General features: G+C 32.9%; 1 protein-coding gene across 1 annotated transcript; it reads right to left on the reverse strand.

Annotated features, from left to right (window-relative positions):
* Positions 1-920: 920 nt before the first annotated feature.
* Positions 921-3,840, reverse strand: LOC115979031 (protein TIFY 9). Its single transcript, XM_031100977.1, has 6 exons — positions 3,482-3,840; positions 3,217-3,373; positions 3,023-3,110; positions 2,798-2,918; positions 2,373-2,430; positions 921-1,328 (listed from the first exon to the last, which is right to left on the reverse strand). The coding sequence occupies exons 1-6, from the start codon at positions 3,591-3,593 to the stop codon at positions 1,292-1,294; spliced, it is 573 nt and encodes a 190-aa protein (XP_030956837.1). The 5' UTR covers positions 3,594-3,840; the 3' UTR covers positions 921-1,291.
* Positions 3,841-13,095: the final 9,255 nt, after the last annotated feature.

The raw sequence follows: 13,095 nt of genomic DNA on the forward strand, positions 1-13,095 counted from the left end.
AATATATCCAACTAAGTTAATAAAAAAAATATACATGAATTAGTATCCCAACTCAGTTATAAACAAATAAGAATGAAGTGAGAGAGTGGGAATGAGAGGCAGCAGAGAGAGAAATAAGATTGTTAGAGTTTACGAAGTAATTAAGTTTTATATAGGAAGAACTGAATAGGAGAAAAAATTAAATAAAAAAATTAATTATATAATATAGTTTTAAATATATAGGGGGGTTGGGTTAGATTAGGCAGGTTATGATTGTTATGACTCAAACCCAACCCAATCCACTATTAAAAAAAATTTCATAACCCAACCCAACCCACCCACCCCTAAAAACTAACCCAATCCGGCAGGTTGGATTGAGCCGAGTCGGTTTTGACAGGTTGGATGCACACTCCTACCTACACCTCCCCGCCCTTCCCAGCCATTTCAGTATTTCTCTACCATGATGATCCATTTCTAAGAGCCTGTTTAGCTACACTTGTTGCTCCTATGTGTAGGGAGTGTTGCTTGTAAGCCTCTCATGTGCCTGATTAATATACTACCATGGTATTAGGGAATTCTCGTTTTGATCTCTTGGTAAAGATGGGAATAAGGAATTCTGTTCATGATATTCCCATAACTGAAATTTGTATCATTTTACCAAAAAAAGTTGTATCATTTTGCTACACTCTAGTAATCTGTTTGGTTTTGCTGCCTAAAGAAATTTTCATCCAAACAAAAATACAATCGGGGGAGAAAGAAAAGTCAACTGATCCTTAATTATATTGGACATCAAGGACAAACGATGCGCTTGGTAAGTTGGTACAAGTACAACTTATAAACCATTCTTAAAAGAAAGAGACAAATTGAATAAAATATTCTACGAAATTCAATTCAACAAAATAAATAATACAGGAAGGTATAAATTAAAGATGTGACAGCAATTAGAACATTATAATAAACAAATGAATAGCTTCAATTTCAAATCCACATGGAAAGACCAAAGGAGAGTTCGGAGAAATTGCCAAAAGCTTAGAAGGAAAGAGAGAAATACTATTCAGTACACCCATAACTAAAACGTGAACCACCCAAAAGCGGTCCCTACTTAAGCAAAGCTAATTCTAATGCCAGTAGTACCATTTTGTCCAAGCAAGTAAAAAAAGGCTACTACAATAATAGGCTGAAATCCTTGAAGGACAAAAGGACAAAAGTATTCTAAAACTACTAGTATTATATATATTATATATATGTGCGGTTCAAGGTCTGCATCGGATGGATATAGCTCCTTCCTTTGGTCTTCTAAAAACGCGTATATTTAGGTGTAGCAACTGTAAGGCGAAACGGAAGTCAGCCTGCACACAAAAGAATCAAAACCGCGTGTTAAATTTTGAAATAGCATAATAATACTATTAAGCTAAATTGCTTATCCTATGGGAAAGGGAGATAATATAGACTTTCAAACATTCGTGGAAAATGTTTTCTTTTTACACGCAAAAAACATTTCAGATCGGTACGGCAAACCCAGTCAAAAAGCGCGTGCATTTTCAATTGCTTTTCGTCTTTCGGTGCATTTTTAATGAGACCCAACAGCTCCCTCATCTACCTAAGCTTTGTAGCAATACCAATAGTTTTTAGTTTTTAATTTTTAATTTTTTCTTTTTTGGCTAAACAACACCACCAAATACATTAGCTCAAATTTCCTATGGGATTCAAAGAGGATTTAAAAAAAAAAAAAAATTACTGGGGGGGGGATGTTCTTGAACCATTTTTTGATAACTTTTGATGGGAAGTCCATGTTATTCACCCCCAACTTTTAATCCCTTTTTTTTGGGTTAAGTACCCAATTTTTAATCTCATTATTATTGATGGAAAGAGGATTTTATTATAGAAATTATTTTTGGAATTACAATGGAAATGATTAAAGTACATTTTTTAAAAAAGTTATACAAAGATATACAATCTAATTTCATAGAGGTAAGAGATGTTAATAATAGAAAAGAAATCAACCGTAATCTATGACATGATATGAGTAAATCTACTAAATCTATCCAAATCTCAACAGACGATATGATATCCCTTTAGGTAGAAGATATGGAGAGGTCAATCATGGCTTCTAATCAATCTTTCCTCTCCTCATTATCACATGGATCAAACAAACTAACTAACAATCCCTTGAAATCTATCTAACAAAATCCACTTTAAACCATAATATTTATATTTTGAAAAATTTTATATCCTCAATATTTTTAGGTAATTTTAATTAGATTTAAAATTAAAACCTTATACTTTACTCTATATTTTCCTAGCAGTCCGGAACTTTTTTCCTCCAAAAAAAAACTAAACAGTGTAAAGATGAAAAAAGAAGAGGAAAGAAAAGTAAAAGGATGTGTTTTTACCTCTCCTTGCGCTTCTCTAAGAATCTTTGCAACGACTTATGTCGCGCAATTGGCAGATCTGCAAATAACATTCAACAATAATTACCTTACTTGGAAGAAAAATAATAATCCTATGACTTTATATGTTATGATTTGAAACCTTGCCTACCATCCACTCTTAGATACCAAAAAAATAGAAACTAGCAGCATTTCGTCAAAATTTAACCTTATATCAAAATTACACATATATTCCACAGTAATAAATCCCTTATATTAGATTTTATTCCATAAAAAATAAAAAATTAATTCAATTTCTAAAAGCATCAGCATTTAAAAAAAAAAATTAAAAAACCTATTTTAGCACACTATTTATTAATACACCATTTAATAAACCCCATATTCTTGATAGGTAAGGAAAGGTAAAAAGAGGTTTAGCTGAAACTAACCTCCATTGAGTGTTTGGAGTAGTTGTTCTTGGCCGCTTGAAGGAACTGCAATTTTTGGGTCCAATGTATTTTCAACAGCTTTCGAGGTTCCATCCACAGCAAGCTTCAAAATGGTCTCCGCCTAATCAAATCATGCAAATCTTTGTGTCATTATTAAATTAATAATACCAAATTAGAAACAACGCTAGCTGGGCTAGCTAGCTAGTTAACTTGAACAAAACAAACCTTGTCTCGAGGCACATCGAAAATGGAGACAGTACCATTGTAAAATATAGTCAAAGGGGCTGAATCAGAAAGGTTCTCCGAACTAGGCCTGAATTTCAACATAACAAATTATTTTCAGTACAAATATAAACAATTTTTTCAATTTTTTTTTTCTTTTTGGTAATTTCAAAGAATGAAAGTTGTGAGTTTAGTACCTGAGTGTAGGAGCAGAACAGACAGGCAAAACAGGGAAGAGAATTTGCTCTCTGTTTGGACTCGAGGGCACTGAACCTGAGCCATTGTTCACCGAACCAGACCCAATCACAGATTTCAGAACCTCAGGGTTAATCTTCGAAATGGCACTCTGCATTCCTGTCAAAACCCAAAACCCAAAAAGGAAAAGAAAAAAAAACCTTCAATTCAACACCTATGACAAAGCCAAAACAAAGACCAAAGAAAAAAGAGAAGAATGGAACAAACCTCGAATGCTTCTCTGGCGATCGAGAAACTTTTGGAACTGGGATTTGGAGGAAGAGGAAGAACTCTCTTTCTCCATTCCAAAAAAATCAAGCTCAACGGTTGCCTTTGCCATAATTTCTCAAATATTTTTTTTCTTTCTATGAGTCAATGTTGGTGAATGGTAAGGAACTTAAATGCTAAGGCGGGAGGTTGTAGAAAGAGCAGTTTATATAAAAAAAAAAGTACAGAACAGGAGCGACAGAGAGAGGTAGCTAAAATAAAGAGGCGTTGAAGAAAGGCACGAGGTACATGAGATTTTGAAACAAACGTGAGAGAGAGAGAGAGAGAGAGAATCTTCTGTTGTGTTGTGTCGAGACTTGAGAGCGGTAGCTAAAAGCTTGCTCCAAAATGTTGTCACACGTCTTCCACGAGGTGTCGTCAATAAAAGAGGCAGGCTCCCACTAATAATTACTGTATTATAATAATTAGGTTTGATTAATATGTGCCTTTAAACTATATATTAACGATACATTAATAAATTTCATAATAGTAATATCACATAAATAATTATAATTTTTTCACAACTATTTTTTATGTTAAATTGTAGTAATTAGTTGTTTATTACTTTTACCTGAGTTTATTATTTTTTTTATAACTCAGCCTTTTACTCCTTTAGGTAAATAATTTTAATAAAAATTGTGGTTTTTTATATACTCATATAACTTTTTTATATTTATTTATTATTATATATATGGTAAACGCCCGGTAACGCAAGTTTTAGTACCTTTTAGTTGTGTTGTTGGTCTTTTTCATGTTTGGGCTGTACTCGCGATCGACTTGACTTGTTTGTTTGTTTGTTTTTTTTTATTTTTTGAGAAACAGACTTGACTTGTTTGTTGGGTTGGCATAATTTTGTTGAATATTATTATGAATAAAAGTAATACTAAAAACACAATAATTTCTGATAATTTCTGTGGGATACAGAAATTAAAACCTGCCCTTATTAAGTTAGCAAATTTATTTGAGTTCTTTAATAATTACTATAATTTTTTTAAGACTTTTATAAAAAAAAAAAAAAAAAAATAGACAGCTTTTTTCACAATTCACATGATAAAATATGAAGTGTTGTTTATCACTAATACATAAACTCATTAATTTTTGTCTACTACTTACCATCAATCACATGACACGCAAATTATGTTTACATATTTTATTAATTTATATTGATTCTCGAGCTCTCACCATGTTATCACTTTATCATTTATTATTAATAGGGTAGAGTTAGTTGTCACCATAAGATGCATGGTAAGGAATTGTTTTATGTCAATTTTTTTCCCTTATGTCAAATTTTTTTTGGTTTTACAGGGTGTGAAATCAATGAAACCAACAATGAAATCAACTTTTTAAGTTTCATTTATAACTTCAGTAGTATTTTCAATTCCTTTTACTAATTCATGCCAATTTTTTAATTTTATTTATTAACAAGATCTCATAATAATTCATTCACAAAGAGCACCTTAACTGGCTTGTTAACATTTCATAATAAATAAACTTGACATTTCAAAAATTGTGAACTATTTTGTGAGAGGATAAAAACTAAAAAGTGTGAAGATAAAAATGTGGGTTTCATGGTTGGAGTGACATTATTGTGAGTTTGGAGTTATCTATTACTATTCGTTTTGGGGAAGTGGGACCAATGGGATTGTTTGACAAGTCTGCCCATTTATGGTTTGAAGCATTATTTTGGTATGCAGCATACTGTAGCCCCTGGTCGTTTGCCTTTTCTAGATGCCATGTTCAGCAAATGGACAGTAACTTCCAAGTTTTGTCCAATTTCTTTTGGCTTTTTGAATGGTCTCCAGCTTTTACTTATTCTGCATCTGGTCTGTTCTTTTTGGTCCGAGTCTTTGAGGTATAAACAATATGAATCACAGGTCTATAGGGTCCTTGACTTGTATTCTTTTATTTATATTATTCATTTGGGTAAATTACTCAATTTCTACCATTTTAAAAAAAACCTTTTTGGCTTTTTGAAATTTGGAATAAAGACTGTTGTTTTTAAAGTTTTGGAGTATACAACAAGAAATTTAGAGGGAGCACAAATGCTTTGGCTTTTGAACAATCTTGACTACGCTTCTCAATTCAAAAACGTGCAGGCTAAAAATTAGGTAAAACCATTAATACAGTTGTCTTCATCTTTCTACATACATGTATCATTTTCACAGTTTGTTTCGGAAGAAAAATATTTTCATTAGATGCCAAAATTCTTGTATGTAGTAGGGTTATATAAAAAATTAATTAGTATTTTGATATGATGAGAAAGAATAATTATTATAGAACGAATGTCACATGTTAAAATTCTATTTTTTACATACTAGCCTCAAACAAATGGATAAATAATTATCATGAAAGAGTAATTATATTTTTTGAGATTATAAAATAAATAGAAGAAAAACGTGCTTGATTTTGATTGAATAGTTTTTTTTTTTTTTTGAGTAATTGAGAGTATTTGAATTCAAATAGGAAAAAAATTTAATTTTTTAATATTTGAAAGGATTTGAATTTTTTAACTAGAGGTGTTTTATTAAGAAAAAGAAAAAAAGAAAAAAGAAAAAAAAAGAGCTAAACCGAGGATTAAACTTGTGAGAGGCATGCTTGGAGGAAACTAGTTCAATTTGAATTGAATCTGTGCAGTGACTAGCGAGTGAGAGGTTTATCAAAGTTTATCTTTAACCAAGGATTTTGAAGTTTATCAATTTGTTTTAAATTATAAAACATATGAACAAGGATTTTGAAGATTATCCAATTATTTGAGATTATAAAATAAATAAAAGAAAAACGTGCTTGATTTTGATAGAATAGTTTTTTTTTTTCTTTTCTTTAAAGAAGTGAATGTAATTGAGAGAGAGAGAGAGAGAGATAGTGGATTAATTCAGAGTATTTGAATTCAAAGAGGAAAAAAATAATTTTTTAATATTTGAATGGATTTGAATTTTTTAACTAGAGGTGTTTTATTTAGATGAAAAATGAGGGGAAAAAAGAGAGAGGCTAAACCAAGGATTGAACCTGTGAGAGGTGTGCATGGAGGAAACTGGTTCAATTTGAATTGAATCTGTGTAATGGGAGAGAAGTTTATTGAAATTTATCTATAGCCAAGGATTTTGAAGTTTATCAATTTGTTTTAAATTATAAAACGTACGACCAAGGATTTTGAAGTTTATCAATTTGTTTGAGATTATAAAATAAATAAAATAAAAACGTGCTTGATTTGTTTAGAATAAATATTTTTTTCATTTCTTTTTTCCTTTTCTTTAAAGAAACCAATTTAATTAAGATACATATATATATATATATATATATATATGTAGGGGCGGTTTTTGGGGCCCAGGAAGCAAGTGGTTCTGGCCCAAAAGTCCCCAGACAATGAATTTGTAGAGAGCGGGTTACAGAACTAGGGCTAGACGAAGTGAACGTCAGTTAGAAGTGTGCCATGCAGCATATTTAACGTGAGAACATTCCATTTTTTAGTTCACAGGGTAACAATCCGAGGAGACGTATAAGTGCACCTCTTGCTCTTGGTCACAGGCTACAGAATTCTTTCCCCTCTTTCTCTCTCTCTTTATTTTTTCTCCATCCTCCGATCCCCTCTTCATGGGGATCTCCTTCTCTTATATAGCTTCCTTAAATTGATAAGGGTCTTACACTTGTTAACCGTCTAGATCTTCACTTGAGTGTCTATCCCATCGGACACCTTCCTTATCTTTCTATGAGTTGCATTGGCCAATGTAACACTGTTCGCCTGTCTTCTCCACATTAATGCGGCTGAAAAAGTAGCTTTCTTGTATTTAATGCGGCAGTTGTGGCTTCTCCCTGATGTCTTACATTTTCTTATTTCCTGCTGTGTGAGGCTCACCCTCCTACCCACGTTCACCTGGATGGATTCTTCACTGTGGAGGGGACGCACATTGGGCCCATATTCGTGTGTTCGAGGAGGCATTCCTCCTCGGACGTCTTTTGGATCAAACCGGGCTCAACAGGGTTGGGCCAGAAGTCACTCGGGCCCCTATTCCCCGTTGGGTCATGGTTGGGCTTTGTGTGGGTCCCCAGGCCCATTTGTTGATTTTGGAAATTTCACCCCTACAATATATATTTGGAGTAATTGAGAGTATTTGAATTCAAATAGGAAAAAAAAAATTGAGAAAAAGAGAAATTTTAGGGGTCGGGGGGGGGATCAACGTGAAGGAAAAAGGAATAAAAAAAGGCTAAATTTTAGGAGAAAAAACGAACTTGAAGGGAAAAGAAACCTAAATTTTAGGAGTTCTCTTTTTTGAATTCAAAACAATAGTAGCTATAGGTGTTGTAGAAAACGTGTATTTTGAATTTGTTATTTGACATTGTTGTCCCTATTTTTAAGAGAAGTCACTACTCACTATCACTATTTATTAATCATGGTATTTTATAAACCACATAAAATCCAGTCCAAGAAAGAGAATTTTATGGAAAATCTTGTGACATTATTGGATATTGGAAGAAGGTATTTTTGACCTTAAAAAAAGTCCAAATCAAGGAGTGGAATTGTCTCATAGATAGAATAGATAGTATAGAAACATCTAATGTTCAAATTCCCAGCTCCCATTGCAACTATCAAATTATCAAAAAGAGAATTTCATTATAAAATGATTTAGATGGCAAAAAAGTTAATGAAAGAAAGGAAACAAAAATAGATTTGTATTTGGTAACAACTTTGAAAATGATTCCAAAAATATTTCATGCCATTTGGTTTGCTCGGAGATCATTAACATTGTACTTAGGGAGTTTGTTAAGTAAAGGAATGAAAAAAAAAAAGTTGCCTTGTTTGAGAGGTTTTTTTTTTTTTTTTTTTTTGGGAGGTATAATTACAATATGCTGCTAATCTTACAGCTTGAATCATTTTTTCCCTAAACTTCCAAACACCTTGTTTGCGAGTTGAATGAAAAGAATGATAATAAATCATTTTATAATAATATTTTTATTATGCCATTTTTTTAAAATAAAAATTGGGTCTAGGCTTTTAAGAAAAACATAAGGGGCATTATAGGGATTTCAATTAAAAAAATTCATTTAAATACATTTCATTACCTCTGATTTTTCAATATTTAGAGGGATTAAAAATGGACTTATAAGGGAAAAAATTCCATTCATTTCCCTCGTATTAAACTCCCAAATAATGAAAAGGATATGTGTTAAAAATTCTTCTCTTTGAATTATATTTCCTCATATTCCGCTCTACTAAACAAGTTGTAATATTTCTTGTAGGACTCTATCATGGTGGGGAATGGGGATGATGGTTGAGGCAGTGTGGAGGAGGTGTTTGAGTGGTAATAATGACAACATTTGATATGGGTAGAGAATTGTTGTAGTGATAATAAGGGTTCGTTTGGATATCGCTTATTTTGCTGAAAACTGAAAACTCAAAATACTGTAGCAAAATAATTTTTAAATGTATAAATATTGTTGTGGGACCCATTTTTAATGAAAGTTTTGTTGAAAAAAAAAGGTTTGTGGGTCTCGTGAACAGTGCACGAGACCCATTGGACAGCCACAGAACGCGCTTCTCATAAAAAAAAAAAAAAAAAAAAGGGCCAGACGCAAGACTCTGATTGAATTAGCTATATCCAAACGCTACTTAAGTTTGTGTGGGTTGCTAAATATTTTTAAGTCAAATTGTGGTGATAGTAAGTCAAATTGAGCTTTACCCGGGTGTGGGTTGCTAAAATTTTTTAACAACCATGAACAGTAAGTTTGTGTTTATACAACCTACTGTTCATGGGTTGTAAAGATAAAATAATATATTTTAATCCCCCCCTCTCTCTCTTCTCATACATATCTATCAGTTTTTTTATTTTATTTAATGGTGTAGTTCATATTATTTTAATGAATTGTATGTAAAAATAGAAACTAAGATGTTGAGTGAGTTATAAAATATAATGGTAAAATAGATAAAGTAGGTTTTGAGAATATAAAATAGATTTTTTTTTTTTTTTTTTTTAAATTCTCGGATGTGAATGCTCATGCATTTATCCTATGAAGATTCTACTTTGAAAAAGAAAAACAAATCATTTGCAAACTAAAGATGACTCACGTTGGAGCTAGCTCTAGTAAACATTGCAACTAGCTATCTGCCTTTTCTTTTTGAACGACTCTAGACAAAACTTTTGCCCCAAGGATGAAGAGAAAAGAATACAAGAAGTCTCCTAACATTACCTTCTTGATGATATGAAAGAATTGAATGGCATGCCATTTATAAGGATTGAGAAAATTGGAGTAAACTCCTTAATAAATTTGATCTAATGAGAACTGAAGTTGTGGGAGTTAGAAAATAAACAGGATCTCCGCCTACACAAGCAAATTGTTGATAAAATTCCAAAATGACATTTTCTTTTGACCCAATTTTTTTTCTCCTTATAGTTAACAACAAGGACCAAATTGACTATGATCCCAAAATGATATTTTTGCCTTAAAGTTATGACTTCGGTTTTTTCTCTCCATATATACATATACATATATATATATATATATATCTTGTTGTTGTTGTTGATAATTTGATAGTTACAATTAGGGATGAGGAACTTGAACCTTGAACGTCTCCGTTAGAAATATCAGGAAGTACTGGTTAAGTTACAACTCTTCTTTCTCAAAAAAAAATTACAAGACTCTTGGCTAACTCATAACTACTCAATTAATAATAGATCCTATTATTGATCAATTCATTATGAGATAATTGCCACATTGCACATATTCAACCATAAAGGAATAGGGAAAACTAAATTTTAAGTGCTATAGTTTAAGGGTGTAATAAATTAAACCCTATACTTTCAAAAATAACATATTAAACCTCAAAATTTAATAAGTAACAAATTAAACCTTATAAAGTGGAAGAATCATCTCACATTTAAATCTTCTAATTCTCTCCAATTTTTATCATGAGGCTACAAGTTAAAGAATGATAAATGTTTATTTAACAGTTGTAATACACATTGTTTCTCAAAAAAAAAAAAAAAAAAAAAAAAAAAAAAAAAAACCTTGATAGTAACTAATTGACTTGTTTGCACAAATTTATTGTGGATGTATGTGTTTTTTTTTTTTTTTAAATATTTGTGTATTTGACTTTATTTTAAAAAATATATATAAATATTTAAGGGAGCATTAAATGCATCTTAACATGCGACATTTTGGCATTGTTAAAAAAGGCATTATAAAACTCAATGTTTTTAAAATACATGTAAACAACATAAAATCAAATATATGGCACATGTCTCACATCTAACTTGAAATTGAAAAAATTAGATTTTTTGTTTTTTGGGAAAAAACATCAGCCAATTTCATTTAAGAAAGAACTAAGGGTTACATCAACGAAAACTAAATAAGAGATGTCTGGTGGAACAGACTCCATCCAAACTAAGAGAGGGGAGGACTTCCTTGCTCTTTTGGCTAAGGCATGGCCACAGAGTTGCCCTGCCGCCTGGTATGAGAGAAGGAACAGGTTTGAAAAAAAAACCCGAAATAGACTTACAGTCTTTGATGATACAAGAACAATTCGAACACTCTCTTGATAAGGCTTTAAATAAATTTCCAAATCTCCTTCAATGAAGACCCTGTGCGGTCCTAATTCCATTGAGAAAATTGTTGCTCTTCTTGTTGCCAGAGCCTCCAATACTTGAACACTTGCTAGTATGGTAATCTGTTCTGCTAGAGATGCCATCACTTCTCCATTTTTATTCCTGACCACAACTCCAATTCCAACTTCACTCAATTCCCCAAAAATAGTCCCGTCATAATTAACTTTGTAAAAATCTGGGCTTGGTGCTTTCCATTTCACGCCAGTAGGTGGTGCCGAGGGAGGTTGCCATGATGGTTTGGCTTGAAACTCAAGTAGTAGTGTTTGTGCTGCCTCGAAAATCTTACCAGGAGGTATACATGGCTCTTTGAGTCTGTTCTTATTCCTTCTATACCAAATGAACCACACCACCACCATGAAGAGCTCCAAATTTTCCCAATGTTATCCATTCATACATACCAAATTTGAGAATGAAGATAACTCATGAGCATCACTTCGAAGGGTGTTGAGGCTAGGTCCCCATATTGGTTGGACAGCTGCACAGTTCCATAAGGCATGTAGGGTAGATTCCTCGTGCTCTCCACAAGCGCTGCATAATGAGGAGTCAAGCACTTTTCGGCGATGTAGATTCTTCAGTGTTGGTAAAGCCTCAGAGCAAGCACACCAGTAAAAATTCTCATTTTATTTGGAATTTTTAACTTCCATATACACTTCCAAAAAGCCTTTTGCATTGCTGAGCTTGAGCTGGACGCGCCTTCAATGGTTTCCAATTTGCAAAGGAATTGGTAACTTGTTCTAACCATGTATGAACCACACTTGCTTTGCGGCCAAACTAGTATGTCATCTTGGACAATATTGCAAGTCGGAATGGATAAAATCTTATGCACTAAGAAAGGAGCAATGGAATTTCTCAATAGCTCTACATTCTATTCCCTTGAATCTGGATCCATCATGGTAGAGACTGTGGAATCGTTGAGAGCATCTAACCTACAAGGTACTTCTTTTGTTGGAAACTTACCAGGAATCCAATTATCATGGAACAAGTGAACCTGTTTGCCATCACCGATTCTCCATAGCATCCCTTTCTCTATGACAATCCTTGCCTTGAGAATACTCAGCCATGCAAAAGAGCCCTTTGAGCTTTTTGCATCAAACACCGAACTTGATGGGAAGAATTTAGCACTGAACACCCTAAAAAATAGTGAGGTCCTGTCAGTATATAGCCTCCACATTTGTTTGACCAACATCGCTTCATTGAATTTGACCAAATCTTTGAACCCTAATCCTCCATCAGATTTGTGTTTGCATAATGTCTCCTAATTCTTCCATTGAATTTTTCTACGATCACCACTCTCCCCCCCCCCCCACCAAAACTTCCGAATAAGCATTTCAATGTCATGACATAATCCCACCGGTAATTTAAAATAGCTCATAGCGAAAGTGGGAATGGCCCGCACAACTGCTTTTAGTAGAACTTTTCTTCCTACTTGGAATAATAAGTTTTCCTTCCATCCTTGTAATTTGCTCCACACCCCTTTTTTGATGCAATTGAGGCTAGCCTTTTTGTTTCTTCCCACAACTGCTAGTAATCCAAGGTATTTTTCGTACTCTTTGATCTTCAAAACACCTAGGAAATTTAGAATTTCCTCCTTTGTTTCTTCAGCAACAGCTTTACTAAAGAAAATGGTGGTCTTGTCTCAGTTAATTTGCTGCCCCAAGGCTTGTTCATACACCACCAAGATGTCTTGAATAACTTCCAAATCTGCCAATCTTGCTCGGCAAAATAGCAAGCTGTCATCTGCAAAAAAGAAGTGAGTAATCTGAGGACCATTTAGATTAAAGAGAATTTTTTTTCTTTAAAAAATAAAAAAAAAAGAATCATTGCACGCCCTTGATGTGATAGTCACTCCATAAAGGATAATTATTGAGTATTCCCAGAGTACCTAAATGTGTACTCCTTCCTCTCACATAACTGTAGGTCTCAATAATTAAATTTATAGTGGGACCCACAATTCATATAAGAAGGGGGAGTACACAT

Source organism: Quercus lobata, chromosome 3 (genome assembly GCF_001633185.2).
Source record: "Quercus lobata isolate SW786 chromosome 3, ValleyOak3.0 Primary Assembly, whole genome shotgun sequence".
Classification (NCBI taxonomy): Eukaryota; Viridiplantae; Streptophyta; class Magnoliopsida; order Fagales; family Fagaceae; genus Quercus; species Quercus lobata.

Excerpts from the sequence above, each read along its gene's own strand:
- LOC115979031 (XM_031100977.1), bottom strand. The coding sequence starts at position 3,593 with ATGGCAAAGGCAACCGTTGAGCTTGATTTTTTTGGAATGGAGAAAGAG. Across the intron at positions 3,374-3,481 it reads TCGCCAGAGAAGCATTCGAG|GAATGCAGAGTGCCATTTCG; the intron begins GTTTGTTCCATT and ends GGGTTTTGACAG. Across the intron at positions 2,431-2,797 it reads ACTCCAAACACTCAATGGAG|ATCTGCCAATTGCGCGACAT; the intron begins GTTAGTTTCAGC and ends TGTTATTTGCAG.